The sequence below is a fragment of the Wyeomyia smithii genome, chromosome 1, assembly GCF_029784165.1.
Source record: "Wyeomyia smithii strain HCP4-BCI-WySm-NY-G18 chromosome 1, ASM2978416v1, whole genome shotgun sequence".
NCBI classification, from domain to species: Eukaryota; Metazoa; Arthropoda; class Insecta; order Diptera; family Culicidae; genus Wyeomyia; species Wyeomyia smithii.
Window position 1 is genome coordinate 64,256,086 of NC_073694.1, and position 22,084 is coordinate 64,278,169.

Consider the following 22,084-nt stretch of genomic DNA (forward strand, 5'->3'; position numbering starts at 1 on the left):
TGTTTCAACACTGTTGGTTTAAGTGAGGAGAAGGAATGCTAAAAAAGGTTCTAACAAAGATGACGTAAATATTAATTGCCTTTATGTGATTTTTTTGGAATGAAGCTTAAACTCGTCAGACTTAAAGAGAGGGAGGCTGTTCCAAATGTACTTATTATACTCAACAACAAACAATATCGCACGCTAGCCTGGGGGCTAATAGCGGCCTCGATCAACTAGTTAATTATTAGTTGAGAGAATTCGTTATCGATATCGTTTTTGGCACATTTTGCATGGCATAAGTACAACGATACACCGTGCCCTAGTGTTGAGTCGAGACAATTTGCCCGTTTTTTGTGGAATTCTTAATCATTCGTTCATTTTTTTTCCTTGAACATAATCAATTCACGAGTACGACTGATGATCAACAGGCAATACAAGTGGTAACGGAAGGAGGAGAATTTTCAATCGCTAATAAAAGCACTTAGCGGAAATGACGCATTCTTAAAATTTGTACAAAATCAACAGATTTTAGAGTTGAAGGCGGATAATATTCAACTAAAAGCAAGCCACGAGCAACTTCAAATGGACATGAGTGTTTTGAAAAACGTTTAGTTGGAATTACTAAACATTGTTACCTCCAATACAACCAGAATGTGGAGCAGAATGTCGACATGGAAATCGTACTCCTGAACAAGATGGCGTTCGAAGAGTTGAATCACTTCCATATTGCTCTACGGAACCCAGATGATATGAAAGGTTTCGAACAATCAATAAGTTCAAACGAATCCTTGAAAATGAAATACATAAAATACTTTTTTTTTTTCCAAACACCGGACATCGTCGCAGAACATCACCAGAAAGCCGCAAACTGACGATGAACAAAGTAATGCGGAAGAACAAACCGATGAAAATGAAGGAGTACTAACCAATGAAGCAGCTTAAGGTTAACAAAATTCGAACTAACCTAAACATACAGTAAATAAAATGTAAATAATGTCTTTATTGTTCAAGACTATGAATTAAAGGAATAAATACAAATTAATTGCAAGTTTTTAGTGAAATAATCTTCGCCCTGATTTCATAGATACTTATGGTAAAAAGATTTGATTTTCTGCCATTGGGTGCAACAATATTTCAAAGCGATGATGAAACAGGTGAATCAAAATGGTCATAAATTTCCTTTAACGGATATCCATGTATAAAAGTGCTTTTTTTGCTCTTGTTAAAGTTAAAGTATCTTATTTAAGTTATCTGATAGTTTTAAGTTAGAATCCAGCTAACTTTTTCACATTCACTATTACGCAAAACTTTTTTTTTAATTGTAACTTCTTATAAAAAACCAAATCAACTTTATTTTGGGTTATGTCAACCTTATCTAGCTCATCATCACTCAACTTATCAATTAGTCCGCTCAATAATTCATTGTTGTTTTCACATCGAAATGGTTCATCGACATTCTTTTTTTCAATTGAATGTTTCACACTTTGATTTAGCAGCATATTTTTCCCGCGTACTGTTTTCTTGATAGTATATAAGGCATCTTCAAAAGGATAAGAACTTATTGTTTGAAGCGAGCCAAATCTTTTGACATCGTCCACTAAATGCCCTAAATTGTGAATATTACTTGTCATGAATTCAGTACCATACATAGTTTTAAATCCATAGTTTTAAATTTATCATCATCTCTGCAATATCTAAATTTGTTTTGCTTTGGTTGTCAATGAAACACATGAAAATAGAACAATAGTATAATAAAAAGTGTTCAAATATTCCTTTCGTTAAATATCCTTTAAAAATAACAACACTAGCGTAGAGTAAAAAACTTCTGAATTCACTTGCTTTCCATTTCCCAACTTCATTTAAACTTCTAAATTTACGACTGATTTCCGATGGTAATGTGAAACTCGTCAAGACAGTTGATATCTCTTCGATTTGCGACGTTGACCATTTGGCGTCCACATTTGATGAATTTCCAAGCATATATTTAGTAAGTAAACGTTTCGTGATGCCCAAATTAAATCAATCAGATGCAAACTATCAGCAACAATAAAGTCTTTGATCAAAACCATTGGAAGTTCAGTCGAAATTGTCTTGTATTTCTGATGTTCTTTATACTCGAAGTTTCGAAATGCTTTGTCACATCTGGGAGAACAGTTAAACTTCGGAAATACAGTTGTCTTTGTTATGTCCGAGTATCTACCTCTTGTTGTGCACTTAATATAGCCGTCAATGGCACTGAAATATTTAACTCCTAAAGTATAACATGTAAGCCAATGAAATTGAATGAAACTTCAGGTTTATGTCCCTCCTTTAATAAACGCACGAGCAAGACTATCACAAATGAATGCTTCGATTTTCACGGCTACTTTCGTGCTAGCAATAACAAGTCCAGATAAAAGGATCTCCTTCAGTTCACTTACGAAATTTTGTAAAAATGAATTTGCATCACAGGGTTTTCCTGAAAAATAATTTCAATTAACAGCTACGAATCGGTTTCAGGTGTGATAATTCAAATGTTTGCTACCCAAGTACACAAAACATGTTAGAAAATAAGTAACAACGAAAGTAGTCATATGAGTTTACTACAAGCGTAATTAAAAACTTGTGTTATTATATTGTATTTGAGGTTGTTTTTCATCAGTAATACAACCGCATTTCAAGAACAAGCTCATTTTTTCTGGTTTTGGAGATGTTTTTAATAACATGGGTTCAAGAATAACAATCACTATCACTTGGTCTTTTCGTAAGACATTACACCATCTAATAACAACATTACATACCTGTAAAATGCATTTTCTTAGTACAACAGTCGTAGCATTCAACACTTAACTTAAAAATACTTGATAAAATTAATATTTAAATTATATGAACGATTTCTGCTTCCTGCTTCAAGGTCAAAACGCGCCATCAAAAGATAAACAAACCGCTTGCAGTGTAACCAATATCACTTCAGTTTTTTGTTATTGCATATCTAACAACGTTTTCTAGTTTTGTTAGATTTTATATCCAGATAACGTTGAAACTATGCGAAAACAATTTCAATATTCAAGCCAAAGAAACAACTCTTTTCAAAAGGTCGAAAATTATTTTTTGTCATCAATTCATAATCAATTAAAACTGCCACTGATAAAAGCTATTGTCGATCTAGTTGCACTGCGCAGACACAACACATTTGCGCATGCGCTGGTTAAAAGTTGCCATAGCAACAGATTTGCGCATTGCCGTATTAGTACTCGAGATGTATTTCGCCACTTAATTTTATCAAGTTGGCTCGCTTTCATGCAGTTATCGGTTATTGTTCTATTAGCCTTCATGTTTTGCGCTTTTCTGGTGATAGAGATGTCATGGAATAGGTAACGTCAACTATTCTATACCAACGTGCACTCTAAAAAATAGGCACGTAAAATCCACCTGGAAAATCACATAAGTGACTGACCTTCAGAAAATCTGCCATTTTACGTGACATTAGTAACTTTCACCTAAATTTCACGTATGATTCACTGTCAATTCACGTAAATCGGTCAAATTATAATGTAAATAGTTTGAGCGCGTTGGTATTTGTCTGTTTTGACTTTGTTAGTGTTAGTGCGACTGTGGTGTGACGGTTCCGACAGCGGAATTTACGTGAATGCAGTATGCAAAAAAACGTGAATTTTTATAGAAATAACCAATGCAGAAGACTTCGAAATATTCCAGAATGAAATTAATGTATTCTACACTTGGTGCAACAAAAGTCTATTACAACTCAACATTAAAAAATGTAATTCAATAACCTTCAGCAGAAAAACAGTAACATCACCTACAAACATTTTCTTAGGAAACCAACATGTAGAAAAATGCAAAATCGTAAGGGACCTAGGCGTAGTCTTAGACTCTAAACTTACATTCATAGAACATTATAACACAATAATAAACAAAGCAAATAGTATGCTGGGCTTTATAAAACGCTTCGGCTACAATTTTCAAGACCCATATACAATCAAACTATTGTATATTACATACGTCCGACCAATTCTGGAATATTGTAGCATTGTATGGAATCCACATATTATCACACATGAAGAACGCATTGAATCTGTCCAAAAACATTTTTTTTTGTACGCGCTTCGTAAGTTAAATTGGACAGCATTTCCCTTACCATCATATAAAGCACGCTGCATGCTTATAGACATACAAGCACTTAAAGAACGCCGCGAACTTTCAATGCTTTATTTTATCAATGACATTATTTCTCAACGCGTGCAATCTACTAAATTATTATCTCAACTAAATTTTTATGCACCCAGTTGTCAATTAAGAAATCGTAAAATATTTTCGGAAAACTCTCACAGAACTAACTACTCAAAAAATGGCCCAGTAAGTCGCATGATGCGTAACTATAATCAGCACTGCGAAAATATCGATATCACTATGGGCAGACATCAAATAAAAAAACGACTAACTACTGGAAATAATGTATAGAATATAAGAAAACATTGTATTATTATAACTGTAGTCTACATTTGCTTGACGAAATAAATAAATAAATAAATAAATAAATAAAAAAATCAATATGGCGTACAAAGAACTCGTAAGCTGCTTCAGATAATTCTATATTGGAAAACACGCAATGTAAGTAGCCAGAATAATATTTAGATTAACAGAAAAAACATACATTTTCCAAATTTTCAGTTGGTGAATTCTTTCCGGACGATTGGAATCGTCAACGGTCATTTTCGAGCGGAACACCTCCTGCCGGTTGAACGGTCGACATCTTTCCGGCCATTCCTGTTTTTTTTCTTGTCGGAAATTTGATGATTTTAAACAAGTAATTATATATTAGTATTTGAAAATAAATTATATTTTTCATATGCGCTGTCTAGTTTATTTACTCAAAATTCACGCAGATTCCATCTGAATAGCACGTAAAATGTACGTGAAAATCATGTGGGGTTTATGCGCTCTGTTTATGGTTTCACCTAAATATCATGTATAAAGGTACGTGAAAATCAGGTTATAATCACCTGACCAACACGTAGACGATTGACACTGAAGTTGACACTAACATACTAACACATGAACGGCTTTCGAGAAATCGGCAAAAGTTACGTGAAAAGAAGGTGGATGAGAATCAGCCACTTTTCCCGGTAAATTTTACGTGCATTTTTTTCAGAGTGTGTGTTACTTGGGTACTTACCTTTGCCATAATAAATAGCTACAGGAATAGGTGCAATTTCTTTTATGTTGTGGATATTGACCAAAATAGGCCATACTTCATGCGCACTGCTTTTAAAAAGTGGCAAACCATCAATATTTACATTTATTTTTATAAGATATTCCAGTGAAGAAAGCTGTGAAACATAGTTCTTTAGAACACTCTCAAAATTGTGTTTAAGTCCTCCCAGTTTTAGTGTAGAAAAAACCTCCCAGTTTCTCATCGAAATATACTCGTACGTTACGAGGCGTTTTTAATAGTGTTCTTGGATCAATCATGTGAAATATTGAAGTTTATCGCCCAAGTCCTTGAGCGATCTTCAAAAGTAGGTTCACTTCTCTCACCTTCCGATGTTTTCAACAAATCGACCTCACTATTATTTTCGGTTTTTTCCACAAGATCCACATCGCTGTAATTTTCAACTGCATGAGGTGCATCCGATTTAGGGGAATCCATTTCGATGGAAGCAACAAAATAATCGGTAGCACTCGAAGACTGATTTCTGAAGTTCTTGTAACAACTTTGTTTACTGGAGATATCACAAATATCGCTGATGTGTTGAATTTTACTCGCTTCTTTTGCTCTTTCCGGTACTTGTTGAACTTGTTGCTTTTTCTTTTTAAAAATATGTCCATTTCTCCTGAAAGCAGTCCAGCTCCTTATTTTTCCTGAATTCATTTTGTCTGATAATTTTATTTTGTGCTGACTCAGTTTTGTACTAGGGGTTATTACTAAAAAAGAATGTTTATTCCTACGAAATGTCAACATGAATTTATTAGGAAAACTCGTACCTCTCAAAGACTCGGTGACTATTTAATGGCAAAATGTGATTTGTACTTCAAATTATCACCGTGATTACCTAATGAAAAATATTCTGTTGTTTGCAAAGTAACATGTTTTGAATTGAGACCTTTTAGAGAAAAATAAATCAATTGTAACTCAATTGTCACAGAGACAACAAAAACGAAATATTTGTTTTTTAATCATAGCTTTAGTCTTTTTTGTAAGAAAATTCAATTGGCTGCTCATAGGACATAGTTAAAAAATGGGTGAATTATCAGAAGAAATCAAAAACACGAGGGTGGAAAAGAAAACTAGTTCTAGGAATGACCATCGAATACTGGAATTCGTAAAAAAGATGCATTCCTCACATCTATAGCCATCAAAACGGAACTTGAATTGAAGGTGACGTCTAAAACCATCCGGAATCGTCTGATTGAATATAAATACCGTGCTCGCCGAGCAATGGTGATGTAAGACCAGAGTGCTAATTGTGGTTTTAACTCCCAGGTCTTGCCGAAGTCGCCTTCCTGATAGCGTAATCTAGTTGAGCAGTCCAACTCAGCTTTTTATCTAGAATGATTCCAAGGTATTTGGTCTCATTGCTGAAATTCCGTCTTACCTCATTCAAGTGTTCATGTAAATCTATTTCAACAAATAATAAGTTTGAATGAGAAAGGCTGGGTCTCACCGCGAGGTGGATTAATTTGGGTTTTCACTTAAAAAATTGGTCAATGTAAGTATTTTCTCGCTCATGGACAAATTACCATGAATTTCAACAGATACCATTTTTCATTGCCCATAATGTAAACAATCTCAAACAGATTTGCGTTCCAATATGCCTCATACAATATAGGTTTAAATTCAAATGAATTTATAAGCAATGCTCACACCTCTTTTTACCACTGTATCTACAGGATTAGAAACAATACAAGTGGTCTCAAGAATTGGTCGTTGTCTGTAGGTACCGGCATGATTACCTTCAAAACATCAGTTTTAATAACATTCTCCCAGCAAATCATTGAATTGTCCGCTAAAAGGGGTTGTTACAATTTTTTTAAAAATGTTTCATCTTCGAGACATCGAAACTGTCTAGGCTCATGAAAACAAACATTAGTTCACCTGTTGGGATGGAAAGAGTCTGTCAAAATTTTCTGATACTCGTATAGATGACACCATCATATATTGTATAAAAAAAATAGATGACACCACGGTAGACGATTGTCGTCTACTCTTGGCGCCTGTGATAGGCATGCTCGCACGTGTTAATTCATTATTCGCGGAAATTATATCTTGGAATTTTGAAATCAATGTTCGCTACTCCCAACAAACATTTGGGCTGAATAAAACAGCTAATAATTTTTAAATAGCTGAATAAAGTCTGCATACAGGTGAAACGGATTGCCACAACGCTCAGGTTGATTTATCAGCTGAACAAGCAATACATTCGGGTTAAAAAAACTTGTAAAATACTCCACGCCATTATTTAATTGTTGGCTGGTTAAGCGCTATTTCGATTTGACAAATAGCTATTAGACAACATTAATCGAACACTGAACGAACTGGTTGAATAAACACTTCTTGATACTTCCCAACAAACATTTTTTGGCTAAATAAGCTCTATCAGCTTATAACTAATATTATTCAGCTGACGGCTGAACATAGGTCGAATAATGTATTTCTAAGAGTTTGATCAGCTTTTAATCAGTCGGTTCTGGAGAACTAAATCAGCTACCTGTTACATTCGGCTTCCTAAATAGCCGACCACGGGCTTAATAAGAAATAACTCAGCCATTTGAACAACTTTTATACATGCTGATCGGTTCTGTAGAAGCGATTATTCATTCTTTTTACAGCTTGTAGAAAAACTCTTTAACAGCCAACAGCAGCTGGTTTATAGTATAAATAGGCGTCTATATGACAATTCCATGGCTAAAATTGTACATTCTGGTTTTCTGAAAAAGTGTATTTTCAGCTTTATTACAGCTACGAGTAATATAATTTAAAATATATATTCGTCTAAATTAGACAATTTTTGTATAGGCGATTCAAACAAATCTAAACCTTTCGATTTCTTGCCCTTCTGCGTGTATTTTCCATCGCTTATTTTCTATTATTGTTAGTGAAAATTACCTTTTTAGTACCCAGTTCTCCAATTTAATTCCAAAAAAACAAAATACTCGAATCTCGAACTCATGCTCATGAGGTTCCTGGTAGAACACGCTGCCGATTCGTCTATCTTGACTTACATGCATAGGTATCGATTTAACCCGTACATATATATCCAGTTTTTTTTTTTTTGTTAGGGAATTAGAATTACGTTGTCCATTGATGTGAACTTTTGTAATATATATCCCAGTCAATTGCTATACGTGTTCCCTTGCAAAATACAATGACCACTATTGTTGAGTGATCAGGTACCTGCACCGACACGCTCCCAGTCAGGTGAAATATGGTTTATGAAGCCAATCACTTTCCCAGGATTCAAAGACCAAATCTCTTTGGGCTGTAAACAGCCACTGCCAAGAAACCTTGATCTGCGTTTAAATAATGCACCACAACTGCACAGCAGATGTTCCGATGTCTCTATTTCCAGTTTATTTCATAAACAGTTCTACATTGGCTGTATATATACTGAATTGTAGCTTAACAAGCGCTTTAGCATTTGTATCCCTAATTGTAGAAATTGTAGAAATCATGGCTATGGCTAGAAACAAACAGTGCAAACGAAAAATAATGATAGTTTTTGCAGCACGGCTAGCTGTACCCACTAATATTAAAATTCTACAGTGCCTTGTATTAAATCGACCAATTAATACAAGGCACTTTGACAAAACGTGTTCAGCTTGTTCAGCTACAATTCAGTATATGTACAGCCAATGTAAAATTGTTTATGAAATAAACTAGAAATATATATATATATATATATATATATATATATATATATATATATATATATATATATATATATATATATATATATATATATATATATATATATATATATATATATATATATATATATATATATATATATATATATATATATATATATATATATATACATATATATATATACACACGGGTTAAATCGATACGTATGCATGTATGTCAAGAAAGACGAATCGGTACCGCGTTCTACCAGGAACCTCATGAGCATGAGTTCGAGATTTGAGACTGGCAGTAGTAAATTAATTGGATACTAAAAAGGTAATTTTCACTAACAATAATATAAAATTAAACGATGAAAAATACACACAAAATTGCAAAACATCGAAAGATTTCGAATCGCCTAAGCAAAAAAAAAATTGTCTAATTCAGACTATTATATATTTTAAATCATAGCTGTAATAAAGCTGAAAAAGCACTTATATAGACTATAAGCCAGCTACTGTTGGCTGTAAAAGAGTTTTTCTACAAGCATTACAAAGAATGAACAATCGCTTCTACAGAATCGATCAGCATGTATAAAAGTCGTTAAATGGCTGAGTTATTTCATATTAAGTCCGTGTTCGGCTATTTAGGAAGCCGAATGTAACAGATAGCTGATTTAGTTCTCCAAAACCGACTGATTAAAAGCTGATTAAACACTTAGAAATACATTATTCGACCTATGTTCAGTCGTCAGCTGAATAAGATTAGTTATAAAAGCGCTTATTTAGCCAAAAAATGTTTCTTGGGTTGTGTAATGAAATAAAAATGATAACTGACAGGTCAATTACCGTTTAAAATCCTACATCCCGACGTCACACCTTGGTTTTAACTTCTGCAGAATGTACCCCGATATAGTGTGGTAGATATAGTCCGACGCCAAATCTTTGTTCAGATTGTCAGGTAATAGATAACAGAGATCCTATCTATACAACTGATTTTTGTTTAAATGACCGATATTATTTAAATCACTGTTTGTTTTCAAAATGATTTGTTTTAGTGCGGGACTAACTAATATAACTTTAACAAATATAAGAAAGAAAGAATTATAAGTTTCCGTTTTACTCTACTAGAAATTTCTAGTAGAGTCTAACGGAAACTTATAATTCTTTCTTCTGATATCTTAAATCACTCTACCAAGACGCTCAATATGGATTTTTCAAATTTATTTTAACTTTGTCAATATTTTTCTTAAAAAAGTTCAGACACTTCAAAAAATTATTCTAGTCAACTTCAGATATATCGATTTATAAACAAAACTACAGCTCTTTTCAAATGTCAAGAAAAAATTAAGCAAAGTTGCTTAGGGTAGTATGGCCTGCACACCTATATTTCTCACACAAAGGAGTCAATCTATGATATTCAAAAGCATATCACCTTCAGTTTTGGGTTTCAGTTTCACCGAACAACCTCGTACACCGAAAATATATTTTAGTTTTTTCCACGAGAACGTTTGTTCTGCATACAAAACCTTTTGTTGTTACGAATGTTCTACACAATCAACAAAAATGCTGTACAATCTATGTTTAGGAAATGTGCGTGCAAAATATAACGAAAAAATATTTTTGTTATAGACGAACTAGACACAGCACTTTTAGTCAAATATTCCATTAAAAGTTCAGTAAAATGTTGTATTCAAGTGTATCTTCAATCATTTTCAAATGTTTTTAAAGGGTTCAAGAGAGCTATAAATTATGACTTGTTTCCAAACAACGACAATTTCGTAATAGCCCAAAGGCAGCTTTTATCTTGTTTGTCTGGAACTGTCTAAATTCAGAAGGTTTGTTCAAGTGTTGCGCTCACGATTTTCTGTTTTTATCGAAAGGAATCATCATAATCGGTCAAATTGTATGTGATAATACGAAGGCAACTGCGCAATTACTTTTAGTGCCTTAGTTTCGATATTACAGAAGGGTAGATATGTATTTGCCGCAAATTAGACACATCTTTTGAATCAACGGGGTAAGACGTGATTGGATTTAACCGCATCAGTCACTCAATGGGTAACACGAACGTTTTACCTTGTACTCAACTGCTGATAAAAATGTTCGCCGTGAAGCGTCAAACTGATATGGATTAATGTGTCAATAAGGGCGCTCGCAAATAAGCAAATCATTCCTACACACTCAATCACATTCATTTTTACTGGCTGGTATTTCTTTTCACAGTTTTCAAAACCATGATATTACTGAGATTTTAACATTTTTAGCAACAATTATTGACTTTCAGTATAAATACAAATATAACAAAACAGCCGATATTTCCGCAAAAAAAAAACCTAACCGTACGGAGTCGGTGAAACTGAAAAACGAGTTTTCAGATTTTACCGAACGATACCGAACCATCGGCAAAATTTGCTGAATATTACTAACCACCGCGCGGTATTTTTTTATTCCCAATGTGTTGCAAATGCGGAAAAGTGGTCAAATAAAACATATTTCATATCAATTGAAGCAAAACGATGATTGTATTCAACACTATTTGAGCACCAACAGCATAAAGCAAAGCCTTGATGCTACATTCCGATTCGGAACTCGACCTTCTGTTTATTTATACACAGACTTCGCAGCCAACTGTTTAGTGTACAGGACAATTGCGGGGCTAGCGCTACGATCCTCCTACAATCCTACTGACACTAACAGTCTCTCCTGAGCCGAGACTCGAACCTACGACGACTGGCTTGTTAGGCCAGCGTCGTACGTCGAGACCAACTGGGAGGATTGTGAACCAACAGATAAACAGCTTTTTATCTCTATTTAGTCGGTGCTGGTGGGTATTGAGAGTTTAACTGCAACTGGTGACATATTTTTATGTAGTCTCGATTAAAACATTTTGTTGCTGTTTTCATGAACAAAACTTTCAGGGTAACTTGAAATGAAAGTCTTTTATTTTTATGTTGGCTAATTTTACTGACTTTATCGTTAAATCAAGATTCTGCTACAAGGTTCATCATTGAAAAATTCAATAAAATAATAATAACACACAAAAGCTTTCATTGACAACATCTGATAAACTAACCGAGAAGGTATCACCTTTTCTTTCTTTTACTCTGTTTGATAGTTTGCAGTTTACTTATTTGGTAAACGCAATCAGTTAAAATTACAATCATCAATTGTTAAAAAATTAGTTAAATTCTACCGACTTCGGTGTTCTAAATTCAGTGTGTACCGGCTTGTTCGAACTTGATAGGCAGATTCAAACCAACCGCTGGATACGTCACTTCAGTGACGTCACACTACTCAGAATCGCGTGCATAAGAATGTCACCCCTTTAATTCTATTTCCGCATGCCGCCGCGGCATGTTCGTGTTTCTTCCTGAGCTGCTGGTTGGCTCGTGTTATGAACGAAATGCCAACCTGGAGCAAAGGGACGGCCGACAATGCTTGTACGTTATGCAATACGTTGTCCCAGCGCCCGAAAGGACACGGTACAACAACAACGATGGCGGCCGCGCATGCGTTTAATCGTGAATCGATAGACAAACCGAGGGTGCTGGCCGTTGGGTCAACTCTAGGTGAAAATTGCCAAACTTGGCACCTCATTCCACTGTTTGATAATGTTTCTAAAGGCAGGGATCACTTTTTAGCGCTATTCTATAGTCAAACATTTTTCATTCAGGGCATGTCTCAACCAAAAACCCTACAAATTTCGCTAATACGACTGTCGTCCTAATCACCGGTCACCGAATTGACCTTATGTCCGTGTTGACTTGAACGCCAGCACCGAAGTCGATATCTGAAGTGAAAAATTTTCGGTGGGTGTAATGTGCTCGCAGGACACTTTCCTGGTGGAAAATTGTGAAAATTCTGCAGAAAACCTCCTCGAAACCATTGCATGACTTTGCAAGGAGACGTAAGTAGACCACAGGATGCTGAAATAGGAACGGTTGCGAATCCTGCACCGTGTGTCCGGGAATAGGAAGTAAATTTTCACGCTGTTCTCTGATTGTTACCAATGGAGGGTTCGCTTCGCGCTCGTCAGACAGCTCGTTGCCTAGCTTTAGGCGACGTGGATCGTATTTTCGCGTTCGAAGGTTGGTTTTCATCCAACGGTGGCTGTAGTGATAATAAAATGCCTGCTTGAATGTTATAATTTGGTTTTCTTCTGGCCGATTTTGACAAGTGATTCTCGTCCACCAATAAAAATCGATAATCTTCCAAGTGCTTACTCATTCATCCACGGTCGTCGTCTTGGTGGCACCCGATATTTTTTTTTTGGATATAGAGTATGACCAATTGAATTATTGGTGCTATTAGTATGCAGCCAAAGTTTCTCAGAGGTAGATTTGAGTTTTATAAATAGATTTTATGACGTGCATAAAAATAACTAGGAAGCTAATTGGACCCACCAAAGTGTATTAATGATGTGTGCGGTTTGTTCTCACAGGTAGGGAGAGCAAGTGCTTCCATTGTTCAGTGTGACAGCAGAGAGGAAATGCAATTACATTCAGCGAAAAGGAATAATTTACATTTCCGTCTTTCCATCTTTGTCGTTGATATTACACAGCGAACGAGTGCAGTGGGGTGCTCTCTGTTTTGCAATGACCTTGAACTAGATTTGCAATTGAATGCTTTAACCCCTTATTGCTTCGTTGTTTTCTTTTGCAGACGTTTCGATGTCTCGGCAGTCTAGATAATGCTTAAGCTACCCAAAGGATTAAAGAAGAAAAAGAAAGGTAAAAAGTCTAAAAAAGATAAAGAGCTCTTCACCGAAGAAGAACTCGAACAGTATCGCCGTGAGCATCAAGCTCAGGCATCCTCAGCACTCAACTCGGCCGCTCCATCCGATAGTGAGGATCAGCCTGCTGGTGAGAAACCGTCGGAGAACGACGAAGAATGGTCTAAATTTGCTGCGCTCACCACTGGTATCGACACAGTTCTCAAGAAGACCCAGGAAGATCTCGACCGCATCAAGGGCAGTTCTTTTTTCCAGAAGGTTCCTACGAAAGTAGAGCTCGAGGCAAAGGAGCGCGAGGAGCAACTCCGCCGAGAGCAGGAAGAAAGAGAGCTAGCCGAGGCCGCTGCCAAGGAGGCTGAAGAGAAAAAAGCTGCAGAGGAGCTTATTAACGCTGTTGTTGAGCTCTCCGATTCGGAACCACACTCCGAGGTTGAGGAAGATATCTTCGATACTAACTATACCGATGCTATAGCTTCGGGTGAACTACCGCTTGCATACGTTCCAGAATCACCCGAATTAGAGTCTTTCGCAGGGCCGGATCCATTCGATACTTCATACGCAGAGAAGGTAATCAAAGGACCGGAAGTCTCCAAACGAGGAAAGAAAATAGTTAATATCGGTGCAGCCGTTGAAGTATTAACCGGCAGAGTTGAGAGCGTATCGAGCAAAACTTCTTCTCGTCGGCCTCGACGTGGACCAAAGAATCTTCTGCTAGAAAGTTTCGACGACGCACAAGCGGACGGCGAGGACGGTTTTGCTGCTGAAAACTCTGCGCCTCAGCCATCTAAACTTACTCTTCTCGACGATACTGATGAGCTTCCGAACGATGCGCCAATCGATCTGAGTGTTTCACTCCATCTTGCTCTACAGAAAGAACAGGAAGCCAAAAAAGAACAGGAACCGGTAAAGGAAGAACCAGAATTCAATCTAGACGAATTCGACGATTTAAAGAAACGCGAACCAGCGGTTGAAGGAGACAATTATAAACTACTTGTAGGTGAGCCCGATCTAGACGGTAAGATTGCAATTTTCCTCTCGTTTTCGTTGCCTGTATAATGCCTTTTTTTAGGTTCAAAAAAGCCTTCTCGTCCGCCGCCACCGCGTCCATCCACCGGACCCCACTTCCCGGACGCCGTAGACGCCGACGACGAACTAGACCTCGACGCGGACGATCCATTCGATACCGGATTTGTTGAGCGAGTACTACCTGCTACCGCCAAGGAAGACGACGATTTTGATCCTCGGGCTGGAGAAGAAGAGGAAGACGACGACTTTGACTTCGATCCGCGAGCTGGAGACGAGTCGTCGGCCGCAGTAGTTCGCGTAAAAACACCTGATCTTTTCTCCGCCGAAGATAACGCCCAACTGCAAGTTTCTGGCGCACTTACCAAAGATTTACTATCGGGTAGCAACACAGATATAACCGATCTTGCTCAAACTCCTCTTGAAGTGCTATCTGCAGGAGTAAATTCGGCAGAGTTCGTTGATCCGTTCGACACATCGGCTGTCAACTCGATAGTTGCTCCAGGAAAGACAGAACTGAAATTCTTGGAAGAAGAGCTTCTAGCCGACAGACCCACTGGGCTAAAACACTCACTCAGTGACCAGGATTTTGATCCACGTGCTGACAGTGAACCATCAAAGCAAACAGAGGAAGTCTCCTCCATCGCGCAGCGAAAATCTTCGCTCTGTCTGCAAATAAACGGAGCTGCCAAAAATAAGAGCGTAGTTTTCGCTGTTCCTGTCTCCGATCTGCTGAAAATCGACGGTGATCACTCGATAACTAAGAAACCACTCACTCCTTATTACAGCCGTGAGTCTTCGATACCGGAATCCGAAGCAGTCGACCCGTTCGACACTTCCTTCGTTCCGAACAGCGAACCAACACAAGTTGAGCTTAACCTCATCGAGCAGGAGCTGAACAACGTTACAATCAAGCACAGTTTGTCTGATCCGGACTTCGACCCGCGAGCTATCACACCAATAGAGCAGATACCACAATCATCCAGCCATCAACCGAAATCTGATCTGCTCGGTATCGACGAACATCACCACAGCCACAAAGTTCTAACCCCGGCGAAGGACGTTGAACCGGAAGAGATTGATCCGTTCGACACCTCGATTGCAGTAAACATTCAACCGGGACGTGCTGAACTTAAACTCATCGAGGACGAACTCATTCCAGCGCCTGTACCTGTCGCCAATCCGGACATTCTATCCGATTCGCAAGACGGTGGAGCGTTCTTCGTGAAGGTTCTTACACCACAAGCGAGCAACTCCATCGACGAGGCAGACATCGATCCGTTCGATACTTCCTTTGCCAACGACTTGGGACCAGGCAAGACTGAAATCAAACTTCTAGAGAACGAGCTTATTGATAACTAAGCCCAACAGCAAAACAAAAAGCGACAAACTAGAGCAGCAAAATGGCAAACCCATTTTTGATGGACGACGAACCACTGGCTGGCAGCGAGCCAGTTTCGAATCCGTTCCTCTTCGGTGATGACGCACATGGTGACGATGGTATAGCGGCGGGGGTGGATGATAATCCATTCTTGGCGCAGGGCGGTAACCCATTTGCGGACTTTGGCGGCGAGGCAGACGATCCGGCAGCTGCTCCAGCTATGGCTAACGTAAATTCTATGTTTGGTACTGCGGGAGTCAACGCTGTGGTGACAACCGGTGCCGAAATTTTTGGAGTTACCGACTCCATTATGTCCCATAGTAGTAGCTATCAACAATCACAGCATGTCAACAATGGTGCTGCAAACTTTTTCGACACTACAATCAACGAGGATGACGATCTGATCATACCGAAGCCAACGCATCTTCATTTAGGCTCACACACAAACAACAATTTACTGGACGACGCCACAACCAACGCATATTCGAGTGAAGATGAACTGAAGATGACCAAAGGAAGCAATGGCAAAGTGCCACCTCCCAGGCCGGTACCACCACCCTCTCAGGCGACACAGCAACTGATCAGCTCGATTGCCGATCAGCTTGATCAGACCAGTACGAGCCTCCTGCAAAAAATCCCGGCTACCAGAACGCCCAGCCCGGTGTCCATGAGAGATCTGCACTCTCCCAGTCCAACACCCGACTTTGGCGATCTGTTATCCGTCGGAGAGCAGCAATCTCAACAACCGCAGGATGATCTTTTCGGCACTGGAATGCCACCCAATGCCAATGATAATCCATTCGCTGAGCCCGCAGTTCCAACGGCTAACGTCACCACCGCTGCCAAACCCGAAATTCCAAAGCCTCCACGTCCAAGACCACCTCCACCGCGTCCTGTTCCTCCAAGAAGTTCCCTTGCGTCATCACCGGTTATGGCACCCGTTCCCAGTGTTCCACACATGCCAGCGGCTCCTGCTCCTCCTCCGCAGCAGCAAGAAGCTGACCTCTTTGATCTATTTGGAACGGCAACTCCCAAGGTAGCTCCTCCAAAGCCACCAGCGCCAAAATCGAAAGAGGATATTCTTTCGCTGTTCTCCACTCCTTCTGCGCCGGCAGCAGCGGCTGCCCCAGAGCCGAAACAAACAGATTTATTGAGCGGTGATTTTGATGACATTTTTGGTGGAGGACCCAAAACTACCGGAGCTGATTCTTTCGTACCCAATTTAGCCGAAAATTTAGTGCAAACCCAGATTCCACCAGCTGCAGTTGCTCCTGAGCCCCAACCAGATTACCCAACCGTAACGGAACCAAGTCCGGAACCAGAACCGGAGCCAGAAGAGCATGATTTCGAGCAGCCCGCCGAAATCGAACTCTCTCCGGAAATAGTTTTCGAAGCTGCTCCACCTGTCGAGGAAGTGGTAATGCGATCGGAGGGTTCATCTGATTTTAGTCCTACTGGGTCGAACATCACATCCGGAAACATTCCAAGTTCTGTTTCAGGCAGCACGGTTAATATTGCTGCGGTTGAAAAGACTGATGATGGCTACTCCTTGGAAGCCGACCTGGTGCACGAACCAGCTCCGGCTCCAACTCCTGCGGAAGTAGCTGTACCAATGGATTTCAATCACGTGGATGCTTTGCCAGCCACGGAAGTGTCAACAGATGCGTCACAATTATTCTTCTCGGAACCGGAAATGACTACGGCTCCGTCAACCGATACAGTGAATCCATTTGCTCTAGCAGGGGATGATAGTAATCAGTACGCGATTACCTACGGTCAGCCAACGGCGACCGGAGGGCTTTTCGGAACCAGCGCCAACAATAATAATACATCTATTCTGGATCCACTGGTTAATTTTACTCAACCGGCACCGGAGCCAGATGCTTTCGATTCGTTTGCGGCCAAGTTTGAGGGTACACAGAACAAGGCTGGGAATATCTTCCTGGAAAGCGAGTTGGGCAATTACCCTACGGAGGATGCGTTCGGTGGAGCGGACGCCTGGGGTACGGGAGATGTGTCCGGTGGTGGTGGATTCGACGGCGGCGATGGTTTTGGCGCTGACGATGGATTTGATGATCCGTTCCTGTCGATGCAGGCACCGCCGGTACCGGAGGTGAGTTCAAATACCCATAGCGTTGTGTTAAAGCCTAAAGTGTTTTTCGTTGTAGGGAACTCCGTTTGGACGGTCGCACTCAAGAGACTCAGACGAGGGCAATCATTTCAGTGTGGTTATTCGACCGAAGGAGGGCTTGGAAACGGGCCTAGCGCCGGCTTTAGCACCACCACCGAGGAGTCCACAAACGGCTTCGATTTATTCGGGTGATTCTTCCCCACGGGTTAATCCATTCGATAAAGGCGAAGACGCTGATGCTGCTTTGGCAGCTGTGCCGGATGGTAAGACTTTGATGATAGCTACGTTAAGGTGAAAATAAATTTGTATTTTTTTAGCTACGCCTCAGCTACAGCGCACTGATTCGCAAGAGACACCTCCCACGCCATTGTTCGATGAAGATGTGTCCCAGCCACTGGAGGACTTCCCTCGTATTGTGTATTCGGGAGATGGTTGGGAGATGCAACTGCGGCAACCGAATAAGAAAAAGATCACTGGGCAGCGCTTTTGGAAGAAAATTTATATCCGGCTGGTTTTCCAGGGTGACAATCCGATGCTCCAGCTGTACAACGCAGCCAACGATAAGGAGCCGTTCCAGGAACTTCCACTGCAAGCGTGCTATTCAGTGTCGGAAATCGGAGCGCAGCAGTATGATAATTTTGGCAAGATTTTCACTATCAAGCTACAGTACGTGTTCTACAAAGAGCGTCCAGGGGTGCGCCCGGGACAGGTGACTAAGGCGGAACGGTTGACCAACAAACTGAGCCAGTTTGCGGCCTACGCCATTCAGGGTGACTATCAAGGAGTTAAAGAGCTAGGAAGTGATCTCAAGAAGCTTGGTCTACCAGTGGAACATGCTCCGCAGATATCGCAGCTGTTCAAGTTAGGATCGATGAATTACGAAGATATGAAGCAGTTTTCGGTGTGCATCGAGGAGGCACTGTTCAAGATGAGCGTTCACCGGGATCGCGCACTAACGTACAAGACGGAGGAGGTGCAGGTGACGGCGGTCGATGAGTTGTACGTTGAGCAGGACGCGGAAGGTCATGTTGATAAGCAGATTGCTAGGGTGCGACTGTTTTTCTTGGCTTTTCTATCTGGTATGGTATCGATTCATCCTTCTGGATTGTGGTTTAAAAAAAATTGTGTTTTTTTCCAGGGATGCCAGATATCGAATTGGGTGTTAACGATCTATGGCGTCAGGGTAAGGAGGTTGTTGGACGACACGATATTATTCCGGTTGTGACGGAGGAATGGATTCGATTGGAGGGTGTCGAGTTTCACGGCTGTGTTCAGCAGGATGTGTATGAGCGTTGTCGTACGATAAAGTTCAAACCACCGGACGCGTGTTATATTGAACTGATGAGGTTCCGCATCAGACCACCGAAGAATCGAGAATTGCCACTGCAACTTAAAGCAACCTGGTGCGTTACTGGGAACAAGGTGGAGCTCCGAGCTGATGTGCTGGTACCAGGATTTGCGTCCCGTAAGCTGGGGCAGATTCCTTGCGAGGATGTGTCGATTCGGTTCCCAATACCAGAATGTTGGATCTACTTGTTCCGAGTGGAGAAACATTTTAGGTGAGTGTTTTGATTAGATTTGAAAGGAAAGTTCTGTAGCTTCCTCCATCATTCCAGGTACGGTTCGGTTAAATCTGCTCATCGTCGAACGGGAAAAATTAAAGGAATCGAGCGGTTCCTAGGTACCGTTGAGACCCTGCAGGAATCCCTGATTGAGGTAACCTCGGGACAAGCAAAATACGAGCACCACCATAGGGCAATTGTTTGGCGGTGTCCTCGACTACCGAAGGAAGGACAGGGAGCTTACACAACGCATCAGCTGGTATGCCGAATGGCTTTGACCAGCTTCGACCAGATTCCTGAGCAGTTGGCGCCCTATGCGTACGTGGAGTTTACGATGCCAGCAACTCAGGTTTCTCACACGACAGTACGGTCGATCAGTGTTCAGGAGTCGGAAAGCGATGAGCCTCCGGAAAAATACGTCCGTTATCTCGCGAGACATGAATATAGGTAGGTAGCGACAGTTCTCTTTTCAGAACTCTCACTACATAAAATGATTTCTAGGGTTGGTATCGAGCATACGACGGGAGAGTCGGTTAATGCGTACCTCGCTGCGACCACCGTGAGTAAGCAGCCGATTCAGGAGGAACAACCAATGGCTACTACACCAATCGCTCCAAGTGACTCCGATTCGGATTCGAACTAAGGCGACTAAGCCGTAAGCAATTTGATGCACGGAAGGTAACGATTATCGAATAAAAAGTTGATGAGACATGAGTTGACCTAGCAATGCAACATAAAACCAAACTGACAGCAGATCGTATGATAAGAGAATCGAAATTCGAGCAGTCAAAAAGGCTTGCTGGGTAAATGCTATTTCTATTCATACGGCCTGTGGCGAGAAATAAAAAAGATGTAATTTAATTATATTAGTTTGACAATAAAATGTATTCATGACAGAACACAGAGATACTTATAAAAAAACAAGTAACGAAAAGTATTACAAGTTAAATCAAGTTTCATTTAACGTCAAAAACAATATGTTCCCTGTTTCCCGTTAGTAAACGCACGATTAACACGACATTAAGCATTACTTGCTTGTACATATTATCCTAAGTTGTTCTGATGATTCGTTTAGTTAAAAATACTAAAAAATGCTGTAATATTCCTTGTAGTGGAAAAATGCTATGTTCTACAGTAAACGTGAGACAACTCAATGTATGTTAATCTTATGCTGCAGCTGATGTCGTATACAGTAAAAATTTAACAAAAAAAAAAACCTTATAATACTCGTTGCAATAGTTCGTAGATTTAATAGAACCCCGATGAGAAGCCAAGAAAATACTGAACTTTTTCTGCACTGTTTGAGGCGAGAGTGGAGAATTTTCTTTACCATTTAATCCTGCTTTCGGTATCGATCACATATCATAGTAGGCCATCATTGTTTCCTTTGTTAGTTCCTCAACTCATGTTTCTATGTGTTGTTAAACCTCTTCAGAGAGAGGTTTTTCCGAATGAGATTTCAAGTAGCGAAGAAGGAGATGCTTACCAATATCTTAGTACTAGTTTGCGTATTAGAATAACCCTAACTTATTTTAGCTCTTTGAAAAAAAAAAGGAACAGAAAAGACGATGATGCATTATTATAATACTACCTACTAACTTACAGGAAATCTAACTAACACACGTTATCATTCACGCAGTACATGTGTTAATTAATATATATTATTAACAAATTGTAGAACTTAGCCAAGCATAAAGAGTAACAAATCGGGGCGGATTTTGTTGAGTAATAAATCGTCGATATAAACTCCTACTAAGGGCATGTGTATTAGGTTTTAAAATGCTAAAGTTTAAATAGAACAGCAACTGTCACTAAGGATTCGGAATGAATTTACATGAGAAGAGAAAAGGCAGCAAAATAAATACTACTGATGAAATTAAAAATAATCGTTATATACCTACAAAATAAAATGAGAAATGAATTTAAATAATGATCGATTAGAAAAACAAATCAGAAAAAAACACAAAATACTGCTTGTATAGAATGCGCAGCACGGATGGCGACGGATAATACACGCGTAGTGTCATATACTAAGCTGAAGATATAATAATGATAATAATAAATTTGATCCAAAAAAAAAAATCAATCTGCAAACAACATGAAAATATAATCCAAATTATACCCTATATATACACAAAACACACTCACATAATGAGAATGAATAAATGAAAAGAAAAGATGGAACCACCGGGGATTTCAATTGAGTTTTAAGTATCACTTGATCCTGGACTGCTGCAATCTGCAAGCAATAACTGCAACAGCTTACTCTTAGAATGACGCGTTTCATTACGCAACTGCATTTATTTTCTCAAGTTTATTTTGACCAAATTTTTACCGAATTTCTTTTGATTTTTGTCGGAAGTCGGAAGCGAACAAGAAGCAGGAGAGTGACTCGAAGTAATTTACCTGCGGAAGAGGGGATT

At 39.5% G+C, this 22,084-nt stretch overlaps 2 protein-coding genes across 3 annotated transcripts; both read left to right on the forward strand.

Annotated features, from left to right (window-relative positions):
• The first annotated feature begins 12,581 nt into the window (after positions 1-12,581).
• Positions 12,582-15,949, forward strand: LOC129720778 (protein stoned-A). Of its 2 annotated transcripts, none has more exons than XM_055672514.1 (3): positions 12,582-12,739; positions 13,495-14,579; positions 14,634-15,949. In XM_055672514.1, the coding sequence occupies exons 2-3, from the start codon at positions 13,523-13,525 to the stop codon at positions 15,947-15,949; spliced, it is 2,373 nt and encodes a 790-aa protein (XP_055528489.1). In that variant the 5' UTR covers positions 12,582-12,739; positions 13,495-13,522. The 2 variants fall into 2 exon arrangements, with proteins under 2 accessions (XP_055528489.1, XP_055528499.1); XM_055672524.1 differs by lacking the exon at positions 12,582-12,739 and adding an exon at positions 12,788-12,920.
• A 41-nt stretch (positions 15,950-15,990) lies between these two features.
• LOC129720773 (protein stoned-B) lies at positions 15,991-21,845 on the forward strand. Its single transcript, XM_055672501.1, has 6 exons — positions 15,991-18,081; positions 18,137-18,362; positions 18,417-19,178; positions 19,238-19,658; positions 19,716-20,108; positions 20,163-21,845. Exons 1-6 carry the CDS (start codon positions 15,991-15,993, stop codon positions 20,302-20,304), a joined length of 4,035 nt encoding a protein of 1,344 aa, XP_055528476.1. The 3' UTR covers positions 20,305-21,845.
• The last annotated feature ends 239 nt before the right edge of the window (positions 21,846-22,084 follow it).

Coding starts and splice junctions, on each gene's coding strand:
- LOC129720778 (XM_055672514.1), top strand. CDS start 13,523: ATGCTTAAGCTACCCAAAGGATTAAAGAAGAAAAAGAAAGGTAAAAAG. Junction 14,580..14,633: donor AGGTGAGCCCGATCTAGACG/GTAAGATTGCAA, acceptor GCCTTTTTTTAG/GTTCAAAAAAGCCTTCTCGT.
- LOC129720773 (XM_055672501.1), top strand. CDS start 15,991: ATGGCAAACCCATTTTTGATGGACGACGAACCACTGGCTGGCAGCGAG. Junction 19,179..19,237: donor TTTCTTGGCTTTTCTATCTG/GTATGGTATCGA, acceptor GTTTTTTTCCAG/GGATGCCAGATATCGAATTG. Junction 19,659..19,715: donor CGAGTGGAGAAACATTTTAG/GTGAGTGTTTTG, acceptor CCATCATTCCAG/GTACGGTTCGGTTAAATCTG.